The sequence below is a fragment of the Diabrotica virgifera genome, chromosome 8, assembly GCF_917563875.1.
Source record: "Diabrotica virgifera virgifera chromosome 8, PGI_DIABVI_V3a".
Classification (NCBI taxonomy): Eukaryota; Metazoa; Arthropoda; class Insecta; order Coleoptera; family Chrysomelidae; genus Diabrotica; species Diabrotica virgifera.
The window spans coordinates 118,489-143,893 of record NC_065450.1 but is presented as its reverse complement, the minus strand read 5'-3'; the positions used below and the strand labels follow the sequence as shown (position 1 = coordinate 143,893).

At 33.3% G+C, this 25,405-nt stretch overlaps 1 protein-coding gene across 1 annotated transcript in view; it reads left to right on the top strand.

Moving 5' to 3' along the window:
- LOC126889873 (regucalcin-like) overlaps positions 1 to 25,405 on the top strand; it is an 89,911-nt gene that overhangs the window by 44,754 nt on the left and 19,752 nt on the right. The window contains exon 5 of the mRNA XM_050658557.1: positions 10,175 to 10,287. Within this exon, the coding sequence (XP_050514514.1) occupies positions 10,175 to 10,287 (113 nt within the window). The remainder of the gene's footprint in view (positions 1 to 10,174; positions 10,288 to 25,405) is intronic.

Below are 25,405 nucleotides of genomic sequence, written 5' to 3'. Positions count from 1 at the left end.
ACGTAGACCTCTAGTTGACCAGGGTTTACGATGTTTAGTTTTGATGGACCTAAGAGGAAAGGATTCGTATGCCAGACCAGACAATAGCTTTATGAATCTAGAAAACTCGATGTCGACATCAACAGAGCGGAAGTCCCAGTCAGTTGTTTGACATAGGTGTTTAAATGTTAGAAAATTTTGTTCTCCAAAGACACGGAACAATTTTCGTTGTGTGTTTTCACTATTATTTTTTGATTTTAACCAAAATGTAGTCAATACTGCTTCATGATCAGAGAAACCTGAGTTGAAAACAGTACAGTCAGTAGAATTTGGAGCCAAAGACGATACGACATAATCAATGATACTAGAGCTAGTTTTAGTTATTCTGCTTGGAGAATTTACATGCATACCTATACCAAAGGAATCAAAGATAGAATGAAGAGATTCTTGAGCAGCACACACACTGGAGTAGTCAATATGTAGATCGCCACATAGAATTAATTTACTTTTTGAAGGAATAGATTCTAGCAAGCTAAGTAGTTGTTGTAAGAAAATCTGCACATCCGCATCGGGAGTTCTATAAATACAAATAATATAGAGGTCAGAAGATTTCTGATAAATTATGGAGAATTCAAATACTTTTTCAATTAATAAATTATCAAATTTGGTCACTGCTGAAAAGTCATTTTGTGTAGACATAATCAAAGTACCCCATGAGATAATCTACTCCTGTTAAATCTGAATATAATAGTGTAATTTTTAATAAACACAGGTTCATCAACATTTAACCAATGTTCAGTTATGGCAACAATCTCAGGAAAATTTAGCTCTTCTAGTAATAGAAGTAATTCATCAGTTTTGTGTCTTAAGGACTGAATGTTAATAAGAAATAAACTTAGCTTGCTATCGTCCAAATTGTCAGAAGGCGCTTGATCTTCTGTACGCGTCAATTTATTTAAAAAAAATTTTTGCTAGATGGGGAATTACTCGAAAAATATTTATTCTGACAATCCCTAATTTTCTGGAGTCGGAGGCGCGTCTCAGTGGAAAAGAATGTTCCAAAAGCCGAAAGATCTGCTTCAACTTCAGCAGTGTACTAATACCGTAAGCCTCATGGAATCTGTGATACAGCTTACGCAGGGAATCCACGTCAGTATGGAGTCCCTCTGAAGCCAGCATCAATTTATTGGTGGTGTTGGTGTGCCCATCGTAACACGTACTCGAGGGTTGATCATGGAGATGGGCAAGGAAGAGTCGAAGAGGATTCAAAATTCCAGGGTCCCTCAGTCTAGCTAACAAGCAACGACTATTTTCCACATCCACAGTACGAGATATCCGCACTATAGGTGGAGTCATCGGGTTCATACAAAGCCCATCATCCTTTTTCATAGTTTTCTCCGTAACCACAATACTTGAATTTTGTTTATTAAAGGACATACTTGCAATAATGGCATCCCTATCTGAACCAATCTGAATGGATATGCCCTCCTTAGTAGGTGTTGATGGTGTGTAAGGAGTACTGGATGCTGGAGCCGCTACTTTTATGGTCGTTGGAGCTGAATTGGCATGCGCTGGAGGATTGTCATTAAGGTTGTCTACTACAGTACCAGGTGGCCACAAACTTAGAACTTTCAGCAACTTGATGAAACTTTGATTTTGCACACCGATCTTAAAGTCAGAGTCTGGTCTCTCCGTATCCCTCAGCAATGGAAAGCATCGAATAAAATCGGTGGTACCAAGTTTCTCCTTGACATAGTGTGCAATCTGTTTAGCAGATTCTGTGTATCTGTGTATTCTCAAGATTCTGAGATACATCAACAGTTCAAATGCTTCCAATTCTTTGATATCAATCTTTTTCAGCGTCCATGACTCCATTCCGTAGAACAGCACAGAAAGTAGGTAACATCTCATCAGGCGAAGTTTCATTTCAAGGCTCAAATCTCTTCCACAGAACACTCTCTTCATTTTAGTGAATATGGACCTGGCTTTTCTATTGTGTTATATATTCTCCTTGACATAGTGTGCAATCTGTTTAGCAGATTCTGTGTATCTGTGTATTCTCAAGATTCTGAGATACATCAACAGTTCAAATGCCTCCAATTTTTTGATATCAATCTTTTTCAGCGTCCATGACTCCATTCCGTAGAACAGCACAGAAAGTATGTAACATCTCATCAGGCGAAGTTTCATTTCAAGGCTCAAATCTCTTCCACAGAACAATCTCTTCATTTTAGTGAATATGGATCTGGCTTTTCTATTCTTATTTTGATTTCTGCTGAGCTATCGTTGTCTTCATTTACAAAAGTACCTAAATATTTGTATTTGCTAACTCGATCGATAATTTCATTGTGTAAATATAGATTTTGGACATTTCGTGTTGATTTCGATATTACCATAAATTTAGTTTTCTTTATGTTCAAAGACAGTCCATATTCTTCGCTGCAGTCTGCTATCTTATTCACCAATGTCTGTAGCTCTTCAAGTGTTTCTGCGATCAGAACGGTGTCGTCGGCAAATCTCAGATTATTTAATCTAACACCATTTATTTTAATACCTATGGATTGCTCAGAGAGTGTTCTATTCATTACGTCTTCGGAATAGAGATTAAACAGGGTTCGTGACAGTATACACCCTTGTCTCACACCTCGCTTTATTTCAATTTCTTCAGTGGCATTATTTTCTACTCTCACTACTGCTTTCTGATGGTAGTACATATTTGCTATTAGTCGGATGTCTCGTTTATCTAAATTCTTTTCTGCCAGGAGTCTGATTAGATGATCATGCCGCACTTTATCACAGTCCTTGTTATAATCTATGAAACACATGAATACATCTTGATTTATGTCAAGACATCTTTGAGACATAACGTTCAGTGCAAACAACGCCTCTCCTGTTCCGAGTCCATTTCGGAATCCAAACTGGGTATCATTGATGTCCATTTCCAGTTTTTCTGTGTACTCTAGTGTGTATAATTTTTAGGAATATTAAAGCCATTCTTGTGGTATTTTTCCTGATGTATAAATGCTATTGAAAAGTTCAACTAAAATGTGGATCAAGTCTTCTTCTATCAGTTTAAGGATTTCCGTTAGTATTTCATCTGGACCTGGGGCTTTACCGTTTTTCATTCTTTTTAGTGCGTACATTACTTCCTCTTCCGTTATTTCTGGATCTTCGTCTCCTTGTATGTTACTTAGTTCAGATTGTTGTCTATCATCTGCAGAGAGTTCTTCAACATAGTTTTTCGATGTCTTCAACTCTTCTTCTAATTCTGTTATTATGTTTCCGTTGACATTATACAGGGTATTTGGCTGCTTACTTTTTTGTGTACCTGCAAGTTCTTTCACTGTTTTATGTACATTAAAAATATCATGTTTTGCCTGCAATTGCTCTATTTCTTTACATTTCCTTTTATAAAAATCTTCCTCTGCTATTCTGATTTCCTTTTTGATTTCTTTCTGTATTTGTTTATACATTTTTTCGATTTTTCCTTTCATTATCCTCCGATTGTCCATGAGAAGATGGATTTTATCAGTCATCCATCTTTGCTTTATTTTTGGTTTTTCTTTAGTCAGAATTTTCTTTGCAGGACTTGTTATCGCCATTTTTACGTTTTGCCATTTTTTATCTATGTTGTTTGTTGGCTGATATGTTTCTTTTTCATTAAGTGTTTTCAAATTATTATTAATACTTCTTTGCAGTTCCTCCTTTACCTCCAGGTTACATAAATAACTGACGTCTATCTGGTTTGCTCTTCTTTTCTGCTCCAATCTTTTTAGTTTAGTACTCATTTGCGCTATTAGAGGGTTATGGTCTGAATATACAACTTCGCCTGGGTAAGCCTTAATGGATTTTAAGGAGTTTCTTTATCGTTCGTTTATCAGTAAAAAATCAATCTGGTTTCGAATTATTATTTGGCCATTGTCCTGGGGTGATTTCCACATATAAAGTTTTCTCTTTGGTAAATTGAAGAATGTATTAGATATAATCATGTTATTTTCCTGACAGAATTGAAGCAGTCTGTCACCTCGTTCATTTCTTTTACCGAGTCCGTATTCTCCTACCTGTTTGCCACTTTTTTCTTTACCAATTTTTGAGTTAAAATCACCTAGAATTACGGTGATGTCTCGTGGTTTCGTCGATTTTAATACTTGATTGATTTCTTCGTAGAATTGTTCAATTTCGTCCTCGGAAATTATTCATCTAAAAATGTTTAAATATTTCAAATAGTGCTTAAATAAAGAGTAACCGGCCAGGAGCATTATATATATATATATATATATATATATATATATATATATATATATATATATATATATATATATATATATATATATATATATATATATATATAGTGACTGTACACCCCGATATGGGGCTAAGTCGCGTAAGCTTTCTAGATCCTATTTCTTAGGAGGATCAGTCCCTTTTGCTTATGTTATCTTCTTAACGATTTCTCTCCATTTTTTCCTATCTCTAGTTTTTCCCCGCCATTCTCTGACTCCTGCGTTTTTTAAGTCTTCTTCAACTTCTTGCAACCACTTTGATCTTGGTCTTCCTCTTTTCTTTCTTCCTCCTGGATTCCATTCTATCATAGCATATGTCACTGCTTCATCTCCTGCCCGCCAGATGTGACCTAACCATCTAACTCTGCATTGCTTTATTTTGGTCACGATATCTTCTTTTAGTACTTTCTTAATCTCTGCATTTGTTCGGCTTCGATATTCATTTTGCTCTGTTCTGATTGGTCCCAGTATGGTTCTCATGATCTTTCTCTCCACTATTCTTAAGTTTTCTTCATCTTTTTTAGTCATCGTCATTGTTTCTGCTGCGTATAATAATATTGGTCTAATTATGGTGTTATACATTCTCATCTTGGTTTTAATAGACAGTATTTTGCTTTTAAGTAGTGTTTTATTTGCAAAATAAGCTTTATTCGCTGCCAATATTTTTTCTTTTATTTCTGGTATTCTTTCACCCGTTTTGCTTATTGTCACTCCTAGGTATTTGAAATGTTCTACATCTTCAAACTCTGAATTTCCTATTTTGGTTTTTCCTTTTATTGCTGGTTTCCCTAGTCTTAATATTTTCGTCTTTTCTTCATTTAATGTGAGTCCCATTGTCTCCCCTTTCTCTTTTATTTCTTCTAGCATTTCTTTCATTATGTTTCTATTTTTTGCAATAATAACAATGTCGTCTGCATATGCGATTATTTGTCCACCTCTTGTTCTTAGGTTTCCTTTGTTTATATTTCGTAGTACATATTCTAAAGCTAGATTAAACAGTGTCGTGGATAAGGCATCCCCTTGTTTCACTCCTTTATTTATAATGAATTCATCTGTCTCGCCTCTTTGCGTCTTCATGCTAATTTTGGTAGTTCTCATTGTCATATTTATTAATTTTCTGAGTTTATGTGGGATTTTTAATTTTTCCAGGGCAATCATTAGTTGTTTTCTCTTAATCGAATCAAATGCCTGTTTGAAATCGATGAATAGCATTTCTAATTGCAGTTTGTATTCATTTGCTTTTTCCATTATTTGTTTTATTGTGTGTATAGCATCTATTGTTGATCTTCCTTCTGTGAATCCACATTGGTACTGTCCCACTCTCTTCTTCGTGATCTTTGACAATCTTTTTCTTATTATTGAAGTCAATATTTTATATGTTGTGCTTAGTAGTGTTATTCCTCTATAATTTTCACAAATTTGTTGGTCTCCCTTTTTATGTATTGTTATTACCTGCCCTATCTCCCAGTCCTCTGGCATCTTCTCTTCCTTCCATATATTTTTCAATAGTGATAGTATTTTTTCCTTCAGTTCCTTTCCTCCATATTTTATAAGTTCCATGTTAATTTCGTCTTTTCCTGGAGCTTTTCCATTTTTGCTCTTCTGTATTACTTCCTCGAGTTCATCTATTGTTGGCTCTTTTGAGACTGGAATGTGTATTTCGTCTGCATCTTCGTCCACCGTTTCCTCTTCGTGCATTTCTTCTCCAGTGTATTCCTCCGTCAAGAGTTCTCTGTAGTGATCTGCCCATACCTGCCTATATTCAGTGTCTTCTACAATGACTATTCCCTCTTTATTTTTTATTCCGTTTGTTTTACCTTTGTATTTTTTGGTTTGTTCTTTAATATTTTTATAGAAATGTTTCGTGTTTCTATTTGTTCTTTCCTGTTCTATTTCTTGCATCTTTTCATCTGCCCATCTTCTTTTATTTTGTCTTATAATTTTCTTAGCGTCCTTTCTTAATTTTTCATAACTTTCTCTGTCTTCCTCTTTATCCGTTCTCAGCCATTTAATTCTTGCTTGCACCTTTTGTGCTGTTAGTTCTTTACATTCGTTGTTATACCATTCGTTTTTTGTTTTCTTCTGGTGTTTGCCTACCTGCTTTTTTGCAGCTTCTTCTATTGACTTTTTGATCATGTCCCATTCTGATTTGATGTCCTCTGCTTTATATTTCTCTCTTATTTGCACTGTTACTTCTTCTTCATATTTTTTTCTAATATCTGCATTCTGCAATTTATTGACATTCCATTTTTTCTGTTGATTTTTCTGTTTAGTTTGGATTTTAACTTTTTGTCTTATGGTGGCTGCGACCATATAGTGGTCTGAATCCGCACACGCACCTCTGAAAGTTCTCACGTCCTTCATTGAAGATTGTTTTCTTTTGTTTATTAGTATGTGATCAATTTGGCTATACGTTTTCTGATCAGGTGACCTCCATGTTACTTTATGCATTTTAGGGTGTTCAAATTTTGTTGAGCTTATTATCATGTTTGTTCTTGTTGCTAGGTTACATAGTCTTAGACCACTATCATTAGTGTTTTTGTGTACGGTGTGTTTTCCTGCAATTTGCTGTAAAAAATCTTCTTTTCCAATCTGGGCATTGAGGTCTCCTAGTATAATTATAACATCTTCTTTGGGTATTTTTTCCATCTCTTCTTCTATCTTATCATAAAAATTGTCTTTATCGTCTGTGTTGCTTGTTTCTGTAGGTGCGTATAGGTTTAATAGTGATATATTGAATGGTTTATTATTTATTCTTACATACGCAATTCTTTCACATATCGGTTTAAAGTTTATGACTTTTTCTCTTAGCTGTCCTAGAATCATGAATCCCACTCCTTTTTGTCCTTGCTTCTTTCCTCCTGAGTATAATAGTGTAAAGTCTTGTTTATCAATCTGTCCTTGTCCCTCCCACCGTATCTCTTGCAGTGCTGCGATATCTATTTTATACTTTGCTAGTTCTTTGCTTATTTCTAGCATTTTTCCTGGTGCCAACATCGTTCTTATATTCCATGTGTTTATTTTCAGTTCTTTATGTTTTTTATTTTTTTGTTTTCGTCTTGTATTTTTGTTTCCTTGTCTGCTCTTATTTATTTCTTTTTTGTGATACATCAATTTATCTGCACTCATTTCCTTTTTATTTGCCTCGTCCGTCGCCAAATAAGTATTGTCTTGTATTCTCTCATCAGTTGCTAGTTTTTTGAAACGTTTTGAAAAACCTCATCCAACTGATTCTTATTCTTATTCCATTTCCTCTCCCGTCCATCTATTATCAATTTGTTGTGCTTAATTTGGACGCGTTTTCCTTTCTTTATTTCATCATTTGCTATTTTGACTATTTCTTTTTGTATTTGTAATTCCTCTTTCGTTAAATCATTGTTTATATATATTCTTTCTTCTTTTACTTCTTTAAGTTTTCTTTTATTTTCCATTACTTTTATTTTTTCCTCTTTGTTTGGCAATCTGACTAAACATGTTTTGTTTCTTAATTTCACAGCTTCTTCTATCTTTATATTAATATCTAGTTCTTTTTTCATAAAGTTATCCATTGTTTCTTTTAGTAATCTTCTATCTCCCGTATCTATTGTCATTCCCTGTACTATAACATTATTTTCTTTTCTTGCTCTATCGAGTCTTTCAAGGCGCACTTTTACATCTTCCAGTTCCTTTTTCATGTGTTCATTTTCTCTTCGCACTTCACCATTCTCTTGTCTTAATTCTTCTAATTCAATTCGGAGTTCCCTCATTTCTTCTCTGTATTGCCTTTGCTCCTCTTTAATTTCTTTTACGTGAATTTTCAGATCTTGTGTCTCTTTCGTTAAGTTTGCCATCATATTTAATATTTGGTCTAGTTTGTCTTCCTCTGTGTTCCTTTTATCTGGGGTTCTTGATACTTTTTTGCTTTTCGAAAAAGACTGCTCTTCATTTTCTCTATATCTTTTCCGATTATCGTCGGATGTGTAATCGTCGGGGTTCATTTTCTTACCGAAATTGCTCGCGATAAAATCACCCTCCCCACCTATCGCGCCAGAAGAAGATGATTTTCTCAAGCAATATGTTTCTCTTTCGAATGTGTTACCCCTAAATTGAATTAAATTAAATTAAATTATTTTACGTTATTTTGGAGCAGTTCGATTCAACAGTTCCCACCTTTAACTTTCAAAATTCCAGTTTCTGGAGCTTGTAATCAACGTTCTAATGATCTACTTTTTTGGCTTGATGTTGAATTAAATTGTATTTGTTGTTTTAAGTTTATGTATTGTATTTAATATTATTGTACTTACAGTCTGTTTCAAAAGTTTACTTCTATAACTTCACTTAACACTAATCGTCTTTGACACACTGTAACTAAAATCACTTTAGAAACTATTTCTTATTCGCCAAAAAATTGAATTTTTAGAGAGCCTGATTTTTCACGTGTTGATCTGCCCACACTAGAGATGGGAATCGCCAGGAGCATTGGTATGGCGTTTATTCTTATAATGATGGGTTTTTGTTTCATCCCTATTGGTTCGGATTTCATTATCTTAATTTAATCCCCCCATTTTCAACCCTACCTATAGATGCTTTATTCTCAATCTTAAAATTTTTCTGTACAAAAAAACGATTTTTAAATATTTAGTTTATTCTTACAGCGATGGCTTTTATTTTCATCCCTATTGGTCCGAATTTCATTATCTTAATTTAATCTTCCCATTTTCAACCTTATTTACAGTTGCGTCATTATTCGTCTGAAACAAAGTCTAAAATGGTGTAGGTATATTTCAATAACGACGCAACTACCCTCTAGTGGCTCAGCACATAGTGACAGTTCTATCGCATTTGTATTATCTATACACAGTATTTTAGAAATTGATAACGCAATAAATAGGAATTGACAAAATTTGCAGTTATGTCATTTTTGTTCCAGACCGGCGAATCAAATAATTTTTATCCTTAAAAGCGTAGGGGCCAAATTGCAGGCCAATGAATTTTAAATGCATTAATTTTTTTAAATTCTGAGTAAACTAAGTACTTTTGTGAAAACAAAAAGTGAAAACGCGGAATGAAAGATTACATTATTACCAAAACATCTATAATGTTGATTTTAATAAGTTACAGGGGTGAAAAAGAATAAAAAATTTAAAAATTTTAATTTCACGTACCTATCTCATTTAGAAGAAACTTTTTGATTATTCTAAGGGACTTTCGGCCCTCGGTAATGTTGTAATCGTTCATTCTGCCTTTAAATTTTTTGATTATTTCATTCATAGGAGATTCTGACCAATAGAAAGCTACAGAAATCTGAATTAAATCGATAATTTTTGATAATTGCCCGTCGTTAAGTATATTACGTCCGATGCTACGAAAAAATACATTCAGTGACATTAATGACAATGTTTTAAGAATTATAAAAGTGATGACTTTCAATCGTCAAATATTTATAACAGCTGTGTGTTTAATTGTACTAATTTGTACTTACATAAATAAATTACAATAAAATTTTGATTTTGAACAGTTTTATTCATGAATAGTCGCAACAAATTGCACTCGAACTATAAAATGAATATAGAATTTTTGCCCTCGTGACACTTTGACATAATTTCACTCGCCTTTGGCTCGTGAAATTAAAACTGTCAAAGTGTCACTCGGGAAAAATTCAATAATTTTAGAGCACTTTTGCAATTACTACTGATAATATTTATCAGATTTTTCAGTATTCGAAAAAAAAAATGAATGCATTTAAAAAAACATTGGCCGGAAATCCTTGCTCTTACGCTCATCGCATTCTCTACTATTAGATACATTTTTACAAATGCTACCACCGGTCTTTTAGGTTTGCCAAATTGTTTGGCATAAAGAGTTACAATAATTATTTTATAATCTCAATTATTTAAAATTATAACTACTTATATACTATTTACCAATTGTAGCTAACAGAAGGACTGTTATAAACATTAAAGATGCCGGTTTTCAAGGTATTCCGGACGGAATGAACATAGACCTAAAGGGTAATTTATGGATAGCATTATTTGGAGGCCATCATGTAAGTTGCTTATAAATGATATTTGTTTAAATTAAGGTGCATATGTTTTCGTAATAACCAGTTTTCCTCAAGAAAATCTATACCTATTCGTAACATAGACAAAAACCTAGATAATTTATAAATTTTTTTTAAATTTTATTAACATCCAAGATATTTTGCAATCTGTTTTACATTGAAGACAATAATAAGTAAAATTGTTTGTAAAATTAAAAATGTAAGTGAAGTTTCTAGGTCCAAGAACAACGTTTTTAAAAAGAACTTTATTGACAAGGGACTACTTACTACAGTTAAATGCAAAATAAGAGTGACGCTATACAATGCAAAAGTTTATTTATAAGCTCGGTGACGCCGAGGTGTGGTCGAGGTGAAGCTTGCTGACGCTGTCCTTTTATTATTGGTGATTTAGCAGTTCTGGTTTCTTAACTCCTCCGGGGCTAGATGAGAACTACGGGGTAGCATAGTTCGAAGAAATGGAAAATTTTCTGGTACCTTCTTTTCTTGTTCTGTGGATTCCTTTGGTGATTCTGGATTCGTATTTTTTCTGTATATTTGCCAAATGGTGTAGACAAGGAAGATGATTGCTATGACATATAAAATTATGGTATAAAAACTGACATGTTGAAAATGAATGGGAACTGTGTCTAGATTGTCTATTTTGTTTTCTTGATCTGCTAAAGTACTTTGAACATTATTTAATTCGTCTAATTTTATTGAGTCTATTTTTATTGTTTTAAAGTTTAGATCACTGACCGGGGTTTTTAGTAACACTTCTAAATTTGGCAGTTCCATTTTAACAAAGTTTGGAGTTTTTAGTTCAAATGATTTTAAACGTAATTGTCTATATAAATTTCGCACGCACTATTGAGTTCGATTAAGTAACTACCGTTTAATGGAATATTGTCCGAATTTTTGTCGCATTTTTGAATACTAATCACTTTGTTTAGAGTTATTACGATCCACTTATTGTTTTCAAGTTTTTGAATTTTTATATTGTTAATTTCTGTTGGCACTGATTGACATTGATTTACAAATTTTGAGTACTGTATTAGTTGAACTTCGCAAGGGGCTGTTGGTGTTACTTCAATGGACTGGACATCGTGGCATAAATATTCTTCTTCTAACAATTTTTGACACTGAATGTTGGCAAGTGCATATTGGTATCGATTGGAAAGTAGGAACTTGGATTTTGGAATAATTGTTCTAAAATGAGTTTGGTATCGGGTCGGAAAGGAATAAAGATGATAATAATCATAGTCATTGATCTCAACAATGGGTAATTCAAGTACAAAAATTATTTTATTTGCTTTACTATAACTTTTTATCTTTATTATTTTTTCGAACAACAAAATATTTTGCAAAGATAATTCAAAAGGGAATTTGTTATTTTTAAGGAATTTACTAACGTTTAATATTTCGAGAAATAGTTCATCTGGGTCGGCTATCGAATTATGAAATGTATTTAGTTTCGAAAAGCTGATAGCAACTTCGATTTTTTCTAGTAGATCATAAATAATTTGGAAACTAGTGTAAAATTGTGACACAAGTCTTTCTAGTGCAAAATAATGAAATGTCTCAACTTTTTCTACTTTTATATCTTTAATTAAGTTTTGAACTTCTGTTATGCGTGAACTTAAAATTAACTGGTTATGAGCTAAGATTTTTGTATTATTTTCAAAATTCTTTATTGAAGATCTTAATAAGGTGATTTGATTTTTAACTATAGTTTTAATATTATTTTGATTATTTGTTAGAGTTGATATAGCGTCGTCGTAGCGTTTTGCATCGTTTTGGTCTAGGTTTCCGGTTATAAATTTTATTGCGGAACCTACACCATCAAATAGAGATCTTTTAGATCTGGTATTCCAAAAGGGATTTAATTGTCTTAATTCGAGATAAATTTTGTTTTCTAAAATTTGGATTAAATGATAGGAGTCTTGAAATTCTTTATTAAAGCTTAGAATTTGGGAAGTATTTGAAAGGGTATTTATCATGGAATTATATTGATTTTGTAAAGTAAGGAAATTTGTAGTAATGTTTGTAATGTCATAGATATGTATAAAAGTCCAAACATCTTTCTGAATTCGGGCTGTGCCTAAATGAAGGGGTAAAAGTCCGGGATTGTCGTTTAAGTTATGGAATTTGGATGTGTCTCGTCTTGCGTCGACGTTTGTTGTCCAGAGGGTGAACCTGCAACGGGAGGTTTCTTTAGTTCTTTAATATGTATAATTTCGGTCTGGTTAATGTCTTTTTTATATTTAAGTCTTTGTCGTACAAGTTCTACTCGGTTTCTGTCAAGAATTTTGGTTATTTTGTAGGGACCTAAGTATGGTTGATGTTTTTTGTTACGTTTTTGGGTATTAACTTTATAAACTACTTGTCCAATTTTAAATTCTGAATTTATTTTTCCTTGATCGTTTCGTTTATCAATTACTTTAGTTTTATTTTGTGTTAGATTTTCATGTACATTTTGGTAAACGTGTTTTAATTTGTCTTTATGATTATTTATATATTCTGAATAGAAATTTTGGGAAAGAAATAGTTCGTTGGGGTTTCTAGAATCTGTATGTCCGAAAGTTAGTTCAAATGGGGTAAATTTTGTGGAACTATGAATAGAATTATTGTAAGCTATAAGAGCATAGTCCATTAGGTCATCTTCGTTAGGATACGTTTGTTTTAGAAGTCTTAAATGTTCGATTAGTGTAGAGTGTATTCGTTCAGCTATTGAATTTGATTCATGGTGACCAGGAGTAGTAAAATGAACTTTGATTTTGTGAATTGCTAATAAATCTTTTATTACTTCATTATTAAATTCTCTACCTTTGTCTGCTACTATTAATTGGGGAATGCCGAAAGAAGTGAAGTATTTTATTAAGGATTTCGTAATGTGAATTGCGTTTTTACCTGGAATAGAATAAGCTTGAGCAAATTTAGTAAATGCGTCTGTGAGGGTCAAATATTTGTTACCGTCATATGTAAAAATATCTATATGAATAATTTGAAAAGGTTTGCTGGCGGTTTCCGTAAGCATTAGTGGGACATAAGGGGTGTGTCTACCATATTTATTTTTTTGGCAAATAGAACATTCGTTAATGTAATTAGTAATAGTTGTCTTCATATTTTTCCAGTAATAATTTTGACGTAATTTTTCAAATGTTTCGTTAATTCCTCTATGGTTAGTTTTTCCTTCGTGGTAGTTTTTTAATAAAATTATTTGTTCCTCTTCGTTTGCTACTGTATTAATTAATCTAGTGCATTTAATTAGTTTCGGACCATTTTCAGAAAAATGTTTTAGGTAATATTTATTAAAATCATTATACAGGTTGTCTTTACTGAAGTACAAATAAAATGTAGTGTTAAGGTTTGTGTATGCCATAAGAAATTCAAAAATATCTTTTTCATTATCAGTTTCAGGGATTTTTACTTTAATTATTTTATGGTTTTGATAAGTTTCATGAGTTATATCGGTTTTTGGGTAAACGTTAGGGTATACTAAGATTTGGTGAACTTTGTTATTTATTATTTCGTCTAAAATGGGTATTCCTTGATTCGTTGTTTCGTTTGCGGTTGTATGTTGTGTAGATTCGTCTGAGCTTTCGTCTTGTGTATTTATTTTGTCTGGAGGTATTCTTATATCAGAAATAATGTTAATTTTTCTCGATTCGTTATTGTCACTTGTTGAAGGTTGTGTCTCTAATGGATTCTCTGCAAAATTTTGGAGGTACTTTAAAATATCTTCGTCTACGTCTCCAGGATTATTTATTATTGATTCATCTTCTAATGCGTTAATTGTAATGCGAGATAGACAGTCTGCGTTTGTATTGTGTTTTCCTTTTTTATAAATAATTTTATAATCGAATTCTTCTAGTTTTAAACGCCAACGTATTAATTTTGAGTTTGGCTCCTTTAGACTAAAAAGCCAAGATAATGGTTTGTGATCCGTGTAAATGAAAAATTTTCTTCCGTAAAGGTATGGTCTAAAATGTTTACAGGCCCATACAATTGCTAATAGCTCCTTCTCTATAGTTGAATAATTTGTCTCTGATTTATTTAGTGTTCTTGAGGCGTATGCGACGGGTCGATCATTTGGTACATTTCCTTGTGATAATACGGCTCCAATTGCATAATTGCTAGCATCTGTCGTTAATATAAATGGTTCGCTAAAATTTGGGTATTGTAAAATAGGGTCATTTGTTAATATTTGTTTACAAGTTTCAAAACAGTCAATAAAATCTTTATCGTGGTTTACTTTCGAACCTTTTTTCAAACATTTGGTCATTGGTTTAGTAATTTTTGCAAAATCTTTTATAAATCGTCTATAGTAACCTAGTAATCCTAAAAAGCTTTTTATTTCAGTTTGGGTTTTTGGAATGGGAAATCTTTTTATAGCTGCGATTTTATCAGGGTTTGGTTTTACGCCTTGAGGGGTAATTACATGTCCTAAATACATAACTGTTTTTTGTAAAAATTCTGACTTGTCTAATTGTACCTTTAAATTACTTTTTCTAAGTCTTTCGAAAACTATTTTTAATTTTTCAAGGTGCTCTTGTAAAGATGTGCTATAAATTAAAATATCGTCTAAATATACTATACATGTTTCGTCTGTTAGTCCTTTTAAAACATTGTCTATTACTCTCTGAAAAGTTGAGGGTGCATTTTTCAAACCAAAAGGCATTCTTTTAAATTGAAAGTGACCTTGTGGGGTACTAAAGGCTGTTTTTTCAACATCTTGTGGGTCTACTTCTATTTGGTGGAAGCCACTTGCAAGATCTAGTGTCGAAAAATAATTTGCTCTTCCTAATTTATCTAAAATTTCTGTTATATTTGGTAATGGGTATTTATCATCTACGGTTCTCTCGTTTAACTTTCTGTAATCTATTACTAGACGCCATTTTCTTTTTCCTGTAGCATCTTGTTTTTTCGGGACCACCCAAATGGGACTCGAAAACGCTGAATTGCTATCTTCTATTATACCTTCTGCTAACATCTTATTTATTTGGGATTTAACTTCTTCTCGGTGAACTTCCGGGAAACGATATGATTTTGTATATATTGCAGAATCATCAGTAACTTTAATTTTATGTTTAATACTATTAGTAAAACTTAAGGGTATGCCTTCACAATAAAATATGTCTCTATATTGGAAACAAAGATTTCTTAGTAATTCTTTTTCTTCTTTGTTGCAATGATTTATCCTTATATTTTTTAAATTCCTTTTTAACATATTATCATCATTAATAGACGTTTCTTCGTCAGTTTCCATCTTTCTTATAAAATTAGTATTTACTATATCTAATGGTTCTATATCTAAGGGTTCAATATTACTTAACGTTGTCTTATATTCGCTCATATTCGTAATAGTGGTTATAGCAAAATTATTTTTTACGTTAACTACTGCTTTAGGCATTTCGATTCCTTTACCGAAATTTTTATATTCTAGTATGCCTAATCCTTCATTTAATTTTACCGGTATTTTGACTATTTGCTTAGTTCTAGGGGGAATAATTATTGTATGATTAAAAGTTGCTTTGGGATATAATATATTCTTTTTACTGGGTTCAAAAATTATGGGTATAGTTACATAAGGCGTTTTCATTTGTCTCGTGTTGACATTAATTGAAGCTTTTAATTTTTGTAATAAATCTATACCAATTAATCCATCAAAATTTTCGCTAAATTTAAAAACATAAAACTTATTATATTGGTTTACTTTAAAAATGTTAAAAGCTGGAATATTAATTATTTCATTATGCATGGAAATTCCGTGAGCCGTCTGTATATTAAAATTTTCATAAGAAATAAAATTTTTATAATATTTATGCGCTAACTGTGGAGAGATTAAACTTTTGGAAGACCCTGTATCTAATAAAAATCTGGCATTGAGTTCTGGTATAATAATATGTGGTAAATCTGCTATCGTTGTATTTAAGTATATTATGTCGGATTGTAATTTTCTTGGGTCATGCAAAAATTTACGTTTTCAACATTTTGAGTTGGACTGTGATATGATCTTTCATTTGTGTTGTCTTGAGTTTGATAAGGACTGGATTGAGTTTCATAATTGTTCTCGTAAGGCGGTAATGAATAGGGTAATGAACTTTGAGTCGGGTATTTGTAATCAGTGGGAATATTATTATTTTCAAAGGGATTTTCGAATTGTATTTGATCGTTATTAATTTGTTGATTAAATAATTGCGTGGAAGTAAAATGTGGTCTAGATCTTAAAGAAGTATTTCGTGAATTTGTATCCATCGGTTCTGGCTGGTATTGATTTTGATTTTGAGGTTGATTATTAACATTTCTTTGTTGAAAATTAGAATTATTATTATTGAAGTATCTTGGTGGAAAATTAGAATTATTATTGTCGAAATTTCTTGGATTGAAGTTAGAATTATAATTATTATTGAAATTTCGGAAATGATTTTGGTGTGGTTGAAAAGTATTGTTAGGATTAAAATTATTATTCTGGTATTGCGGTCTGATATTTTGATATTGGTAAGGTGGAAATCTCATATTAGGGCGATTTTGTTGAAAATTATTTCTAGGAATATAAGTTTGATTAGAATTATTGTTTCTCGTAGGAGTATGTCTCGATGAGGGTCTAAAAGAATTTTGTGAGTTTAAATTATTTCCGCGTTGTAACGAATATAGAAAATTCTCTTCTTCGATAACGAAGCACATAGCTTTCTCTAAACTGTCTGGGTTTCTCAATCTAATATTTGTTTGTAACGATAAGGGTAAGCCTCTAATGTAAGTTTTTAAACATAAGTCATCGTAACTTTGTATTCTAATTAATTTTTCTGGTGCTTTAATATTAAGGGTATTTAATTTTTGTGCTACTAAACTACGTGTTTCTTGGCATCGCATGCCGAAATTATAAGGGGTTTCATTTTTGAAAGGCCTCAACGTTATCAGGTCTTGGATAAGGCAATCGAGATCTCTCTGATCTCCAAAACTAAGATTTAGGGCATTCTTTACAAGTTGCCATGTATTTAATTCTGTCCTAGAGCCTATTAACATTTGAGCTCTTCCATTTAATTTACCTAATATAGCTCGAAGTAAAAATGTATTCAAAGTGCCATCTGTTTGGCTAGCAAAATTAGTTATTAAATTTTCACAATTTTCTATAAATATGGTTAAAGTATGTGGATTACCATCGTATGCTGGGATAGAATCTAAGTATAGTTTTAACAATTGGTAGTTTGTTTGAGCCATTTCGTTATCTTTATTACTATTTGGTTCTAAAATTGAATTTAATTCTGCTACAAGGCTACTTAAATCTAAATTACTATCAGTTTCACTCATTAAATATTTATTCTTTTTGTTCAGATACTATATCAAATTGTAATAAAATATTAAATATGTTTCACTTCAATATAATCAAATATTTTCAAAAATATAATAATATAATAATAATAATCTTTTTCTTATTTAAAATGAAAATCTTGTAAAATCATAAAATCTTTAAAAAATATTTACTCTCGTTAGCTCTCTGACTATAAGTATTTTCAAATATGTATAGGAAAATATAAAATGGAAATATAAAAATGGAAAAAATTAGGAAACACTTACATTAAAATGTAGAATTTCAACATTTCTGCCTATAGGATTCGACGATTTTGTTCTTCTCCCAGGTCTCGTTGAACTACTGCTTAAAATCTACTGCCTCTAGGGTTCGACGATTCTTGTTCTCTCCCCAGGTCTTGGTGATACCTTGTCTAAAGCTGATCTTGGACACTTTCACAAAAAGTTCGGTTTTCCGGTAAATCGTTAAAACGAAAAACTACTCGCGAAATCGTTCGATTTTTGTAACGTAATTTTGCGACGTAATTCCCGAAAAATCCTACTGACTGCGCCAGTGAAGTTTCTAGGTCCAAGAACAACGTTTTTAAAAAGAACTTTATTGACAAGGGACTACTTACTACAGTTAAATGCAAAATAAGAGTGACGCTATACAATGCAAAAGTTTATTTATAAGCTCGGTGACGCCGAGGTGTGGTCGAGGTGAAGCTTGCTGACGCTGTCCTTTTATTATTGGTGATTTAGCAGTTCTGGTTTCTTAACTTGTATAAACATTTTCAATTTCTTTGCAACCTGAAAATGCAGCAGCATTATACTCTAGTTAAGTCGGAGAGTGCAGGAAGAGTCTATACCGGTTTCGGGGATTTTTTCCCTCATCAGTAGTCCTATATCCTCTTCTCTCCAAGTCAACCAGGTACCTCGATCTGTGCCTTCCCAGATTGCAAAGAAAGAAATGTCACGGATACCGTAGCGACATCTGCTAAGAAACAAAGTTCTCAATCTAGTAGTAAAGAAAACGACAATAAATATCGTTCTCATACCACTAGATTGACAACAGATGGACACTCTCTGGTTACTACCTCCGCGACTTTCAAAAATTATAAGTCATACGGGTGCCGAGACGAACATTAAGATGAGGGAATTTTAAATAATTCACGTCCCATCTGCTCAGCGTAGTAAAGTTCCAATGAGAAGGTTTCCTAAGTACTCCACAAAAGAGTAAATGAATTTAAAAATGTACATATAAACATTTTTAATTTCTTTGCAACCTGAAAATGCAGCAGCATTATACTCTAGTTAAATCGGAGAGTGCAGGAAGAGTCTATACCGGCTTCGGGGATTTTTCCCCCATTAATACTGCCGTGCTAAGCCCAAAGGCGGTAACTGATTTTTTATCGAAAATGACATTGTTGTATTTCTAGGTAGGTTTCATTATATTATAATGCTTCTACAGCTCCAAAGACTTTGTAAATATATTCTAGATACCCATTATAATAGTTCTACAACTCTAAGGACTTGGTAAAACTATTCTAAATACCTATAATCTACCTAGAAATACAACAATCTCATTTTCGATAAAAAATCAGTTACCGCCTTTGGGCTTAGCACGGCAGAATAGTCCCATATCATCTTCTCTCCAATTGAACCAAGTACCTAGATCTGTGCCTTCCCAGATTGCAAAAAAAGAAATGTCACGAATATCGTAGCGACATCTTCTAAGAAACAAACTAAGTTCTCAATCCAGTAGTAACGAAAACGACAATAAATAACGTTCTCATACCACTAGATTGACAACACATGGAAACTCTCTGGTAACTACCTCCGCGACTTTCAAAAATTATAAGTCATACGGGTGCCGAGACGAACATTTCACTAGAGTATAATGCTGCTGAATTTTCAAGTTGCAAAGAAATTGAAAATGTTTATACATTTTTAATTCATTTACTCTTTTGTGGAGTACTTAGGAAACCTTCTCGTTGGAACTTTACCACGCTGGGCAGATGGGACGTGAATTATTTAAAATTCCCTCATCTTAATGTTCGTCTCGGCACCCGTATGATTTATAATTTTTGAAAGTCGCGGAGGTAGTAACCAGAGAGTTTCCATCTGTTGTCAATCTAGTGGTATGAGAACGATTATTATTGTCGTCTTCTTTACTACTGGATTAAGAACTTAGTTTGAAAATTATTTGTCTTTACAGTGACAGATATATGTGAGGTCCAGTGAGTGACAAAAGTATCACGATACACATTGACTTGTTTACCGGTGAGTTACGCACATACACTGGTTTGGCGCTGTTGAAGGTGTAGTTTCCACTGCTGTAGGCTTTGTCAAGATCGGTTCGGTAGGTCCAAGGGCTCATATAGCTTTAATTGCTTCGCTTGTTGGTTGTTGAGAAGATTGTGTGCCAGTGTATTATGATGCACCCGCAAATTTTGATAATGTTCACAAGATTTTTTTGCACTGTTTAGAGACTATTAGTACCTGAAGATCTCTATGTATTGCATCGTTCTGGATATACCAAGGGAATTAGCGATTATTCTCAGAGCTTTGGATTGAAATATTTGTATTTTCATAATATTAGATTTGCTAGCTGGTTCCCAGGGCTACAAACCATCTGTCCAAATGGGTTTTATTATTGTTTTTGAAATCAGTAGCTTGTTATCTATCGATAGGTGAGAGTTTTTTTTTCCAACGTCCAATAAAGTTTTCTCTGTAAAATTCCTAGTTGGAGTCTTTTCGTCCATACATATTTGGTCCAAGTTAGTCGTTTGTCGAGGTGATTACCTAGATACTTTACGTCAACCTTTTGAAATAAAGGATTTCCATCGAGGTTAACTTGTGGACATGTACCTCTTCTTAGAGTGAATGCAATTGAATGTAATGTGTGTGGATTTTGAGGGGTTTACTCTAATTCTCCAGAGTTTGAGCCATCTATTTGTTTTGTTCAGGTGTCACTGTAGTCCCTCTTATGCTATTATTGGAATACCATGAAAGACCAGGAAAGCAGTATCATCAGAAAATGTTGCAAGCGTTATGTTATTGCTTGTTGGTAAGTCAGCCGGATATATAAAGTACAGGATCGGTTCGAGCACACTACCCTAAGGTACACCAGATAGGCAAGGTAAAGTTTTGTATAGGCTTCACTATATCCCTCTAGATATTATCTTCTTTCTGTAGGGTATGATGAAAGCAGATTAAGGTAAGGGTAACGTAGGTTTTTCTTTAATTTGTACAAAAGTCCTGTGTAACATGCCTTGTAAAAAGCTCGAGAGGTATCTAAAAATGCTGCAGTGCAGTATTGCTTGTTTTCGAGACTAGCTCTTATTATTGTGTATAGTCTGTGAACTTGTGTTATTTTTTTGCAAGCATGTTGGTTACGAAATCTGAGTTGAGGGTCCGGTATGAGCCTCTTTTCGCCAATATTGGTTTGATTTTTCTTAACAATTTTTTTCAAACACCTTAGAGATGGCTGGGAGTAGACTTATTGGTCGGTATGAGTTGATATCTTTTGGATCTTTTCAGATTTTGGAATGAGTATGATGTACAATCTGTGCCACTTTCTATTGCAGGGGAGTAATACAGACCTAAAATAGCATTGAGGATCATAGTGATTATTGTCTGGCAATCATTAGTTAGTTCCTGAAGGACCTTATCCGTTATGAGGTCGAATCCCGACGGCTTATTAGGTTGTATCTCATTATTTATTATCTGTTTTTCTTCTTTAATATTAAACTTGGAGATTGGCAGTTTCATCTGATATGGAGCCTCAAGAAAATAATGAAATGGTTCTTCTCATTCTAATAGCAGTACTGTAGCAAATGGACTAAATAATGTTGAAAGATATTCTGCGAATTTCTCGGATATCCTTTGTGCCTGTTAAATTGGAATCTTGTTTCTTTTCTGTTGGGAAACTTTCGTCAATTAAACGACTTCGAAAAAGGACCGATTCTGGACATAAAGAAATCCAGTTTTCGTTTACGGGAAATTTCACGAAAAGTTGAAGCTGATCCATCAACGGTGTTAGGAGTTTTAAGGAGGTGGTCCAATTATGAGACTTATAGGTGTCGTGGAGACGGGACAGTGTACATCAAGTGTGAGATGATTTAGTATCAATTACAGGAAGGGTAGTCTCATATCAGTTACTCAAAGATTACTTGCAATAGGATTGAGGGTTTACCGTCCGCCTTTAAAGTTATCTTTGACACCACAGCATAAGGCTCGATGCCTAGAATGGTGTAGAGGTCGGCGAAACTGAAATTTCCAATGATATTTTTTCAGCTTCGGTGTAAATCAAGGTTGTGTTTGGGTGGCTCTGATAGAGGCATAAAGGTAAAACATTTTCGAGGTGAGAGACGCATTATGGTATGAAGTGCTATTGGGGAGCAGGCCATCTGTAATGAAGTACTGTAGCCGGTCTCCCTACCTACAAACCATTCCAAACGCGATCTTTCAACAAGATAGTTCAAGACCTCATATTGTCTGTGAAAACAAGGAGTCCATACAAGAATCTCGTATAGAGACTTAGGTGTGGCCATCAAGATCAGCTGATTTGTCACCCATCGAACAATATGTGGGATATGGCAGATTAAACCTAAATCTATTGTCACGTCATCCAGAAAACTTAGAAGACCTGTGGCATGTCACAAACAACAATCTTATGAGTATTTCGTAATATGATATACATGATGTAATTCGATCAATGTCCCATAGAGTAACTGAGTGTATAGAAAATCAAAGAGATTCACTCATTATTAATTTTTTAACGAAAATGACATTGCAAAGTTTACAATATTAGGCCAGGAAATGAAGCATTTTGGCTCGCAATTTTTTCGTCCAGCATGATTTTACATACTTGAAATTTTCATGGAAGGTAGGGAATAGTCCAAAGAACATTTTCTGTACCATGCCACTGTACGATAAAACCCTGGGGGTGGTTGCCACCCCATGTTGTGGGTGGGAATTTTTTATTATATTTTAACCATTGAAATCGATGGAAAAATAATTCTAATAAAAAAATGTTCTTCACGTTTTCTTCGTAAAACTAATAGGCCTGGTACCAAAAAAAAAGTTTATTAATAGCAAGCTGAAAATTTGTTAAACTCGATTCGATGTTTCTGAGACACAACTCTCTAGTGACGTTAGTAATTCTTTTTTTGGGAAATTAAGTTGCTAGGCGTGACTGGAAATAACCTGCTCTTAGTCAATATTATTAATAGTAAACAGACATAAATGACAAAAGCCTTACGCCAATCAATAATTATTCATTTACATGATTGTAATGTATTGATAACAAATGAGAAAATTATCTATTGTCTAAAATAAAAATTTTTTGTAGAAATAAACTCCACAAGATTTTATGAGATTATTATACGCTGTGAGCTCGTACGTAGAGGGGATATTTAAAATTTCGTGAGCGCCAGTAGTGACAAGTCAGGGAACCTTTCCTGGAAATTTGATATTAATGTCAAAGTGATTAATTTAAAATTGAAATTAAAAACATTAATTAGAAAAAATATTAGTTGGCCAAAGCTGTGGTATATATTTTTACCTTAAATATACTTACGTTTTAACTACTGAATTTAAGTTTTTTTAATATTCCGTAATATGTATTTATAAATTAATTTAATAATCTTAGCGCCATCTACACGTTAATTGTGAAAGTATCCGAAGTAACAAATTATTATATCATCAATACAACGTCAAAGTGATTAGCAAAATCTTAAAAAAATCGATTGAAATTCAATTACTTTTTGCGTTGTAAAAATTGCGCGATAAAAATTAAATCATAAATTAAAAAATTTCCGGCGAAAGTTTCGTTATTCGTCCACTAGTTAGCGACACCAGCGAAGCTCAGAGCGTATACACTCTCACTATTTCTAATAATTATTCTTTTTTTTAACCCGCGAGTAGTCGCGCGGTGAGATAGAATCTCAATTTTTATCCTTTTTCGCGATAACTTGATGAAAAATTTTGCAATTTTGAAAAAATTTCGTAAGTGCCTCGAGGAAGGGTGTAGTAATGCGTACGATTTTTTTTCTTTTTCTTCTTCTTCTTTTTGTGGAATTTATGGCTTTGGGGAGAGCCAATTAGCTTTAACCCGCGAGTACTCGCGCCGTTAGATAGAATCTCACATTTCATGCTTTTTCGTAATTCAGTAAAACCTGTCAGTAACGGCCACTAAAAATGAAAAACTATTGGCCGCTATAGAAAGGTGGCCGCTATTGCCAGTTTTTGTAGTCTACATATAATTGGTTTGGGAAATTTTTAAACTGGCCGTTAGGACAGGTAGCCGATGTTGGCAGGTGGCCGATGTTGGCAGGTGGCCGATGTTGGCAGGTGGCCGTTGACACAGGTTTTACTGTACAGTAAAATTTGTCAGTAACGGCCACTAAAAATGAAAGAACTATAGGCCGATATAGAAAGGTGGACGGTATTGCCAGTTTTTGTAGTCTACATATAATTGGTTTGGAAATTTTTTAAACTGGCCGTTAGGAGAGGTGGCCGATGTTGGCAGGTGGACGTTAACACAGGTTTTTTTAATAAAATTGTCAGAAATATATATTTCCAATATAAAAAGTAGATAAAAATAGTACAAAATAAAAATTTGATTTAAATTCGTATTTTGAGATAGAATCTCACACGCGACTATCGACGTTACAAAAGTGAGCGCGACTACTCCCGGGTTAATGAAAGATTAAGTTATTTTAGCAGTTACTAGTGTGAGGTAGGAATTTTTGTGTCGTATGTTTCCTATTCCGAATGTGTTTAAGTGAATCTCGGCAGAGCTAATTCAGTATAATATCTTAATGGTGTCTAGTCGGACAAATTTTGATGTATGGAAACACTGGAACTAATGAAGTTTTAATTGTGGATTGTGATTTTAATTGTGAAACTGGTCATCCTGACAAATTAATATATGAGAAAATGTTTGTGCGGCAAATATGTTGGGCATTGTAATATAACGAGGGTGAAAGTGTCCAACCTCCTATGTCAATATTTGGTTATTTTGTTTTGTTACCCTAAATAAAGGAGAAATGTATTTTTGCTGTTTACAAGCTCCTATTTCGTTATTTCATTTTTGGCTAGTAGATGGCCATATAATATAAAATAACGACATAGGAGCTTGTAAACAGTAAAAATACATTATTTCTCTTTAATTTAGGGTCACAAAACAAAATAGCCAAAAATTGACATAGGAGGTTGGGAACATTCACCATTAATAAGTCCGATACGTAGAACATGTCAAATGACAGGAATTATGTTGGTGATAAATACCAGTCTGATTTTTGCATGAGAGTTTAATATAAGGGCAACAAATCAATTGGAAGGTCTGTCCGACAAAATACCTAGGACGTTTTCGTAGTCTGATGTTCGAAACCTGTAACCTGTTCCACAATTAAAATTTCCATTGTTCCAATGTTTCAGTACATCAAAGTTTTTCCGACTAGACACTGTTAAGATATAAACAAATTTTTAGTTTGCTATGAATAAAGTTTTTTTGGTACGCGGGATCCAGGCCCATAATATTTTTCGCGGTTAAATGTTTAACAGTTTTTAGACGAAAAAAATCCACTTCTTTAGAGGGTTTTTTTAAAAATAACTCGAAAAATAACCCGTGTTAAGCTGGCCCCCCCACTTGCAAAAATTAAAAAACAAATAGCCCTGATTTATGAGCTGTTTATGAGCTTTCATATTCCGCACACTAAAAATTTTGAGCTCGTTCCACTGAGCAGGAATTTAATACCTTAGTGGAGGGGCTGAGTCAGCCCCCCCCCCATTACTTAAAAATAGGAATATTGAATCGGTTTTTGCGGCA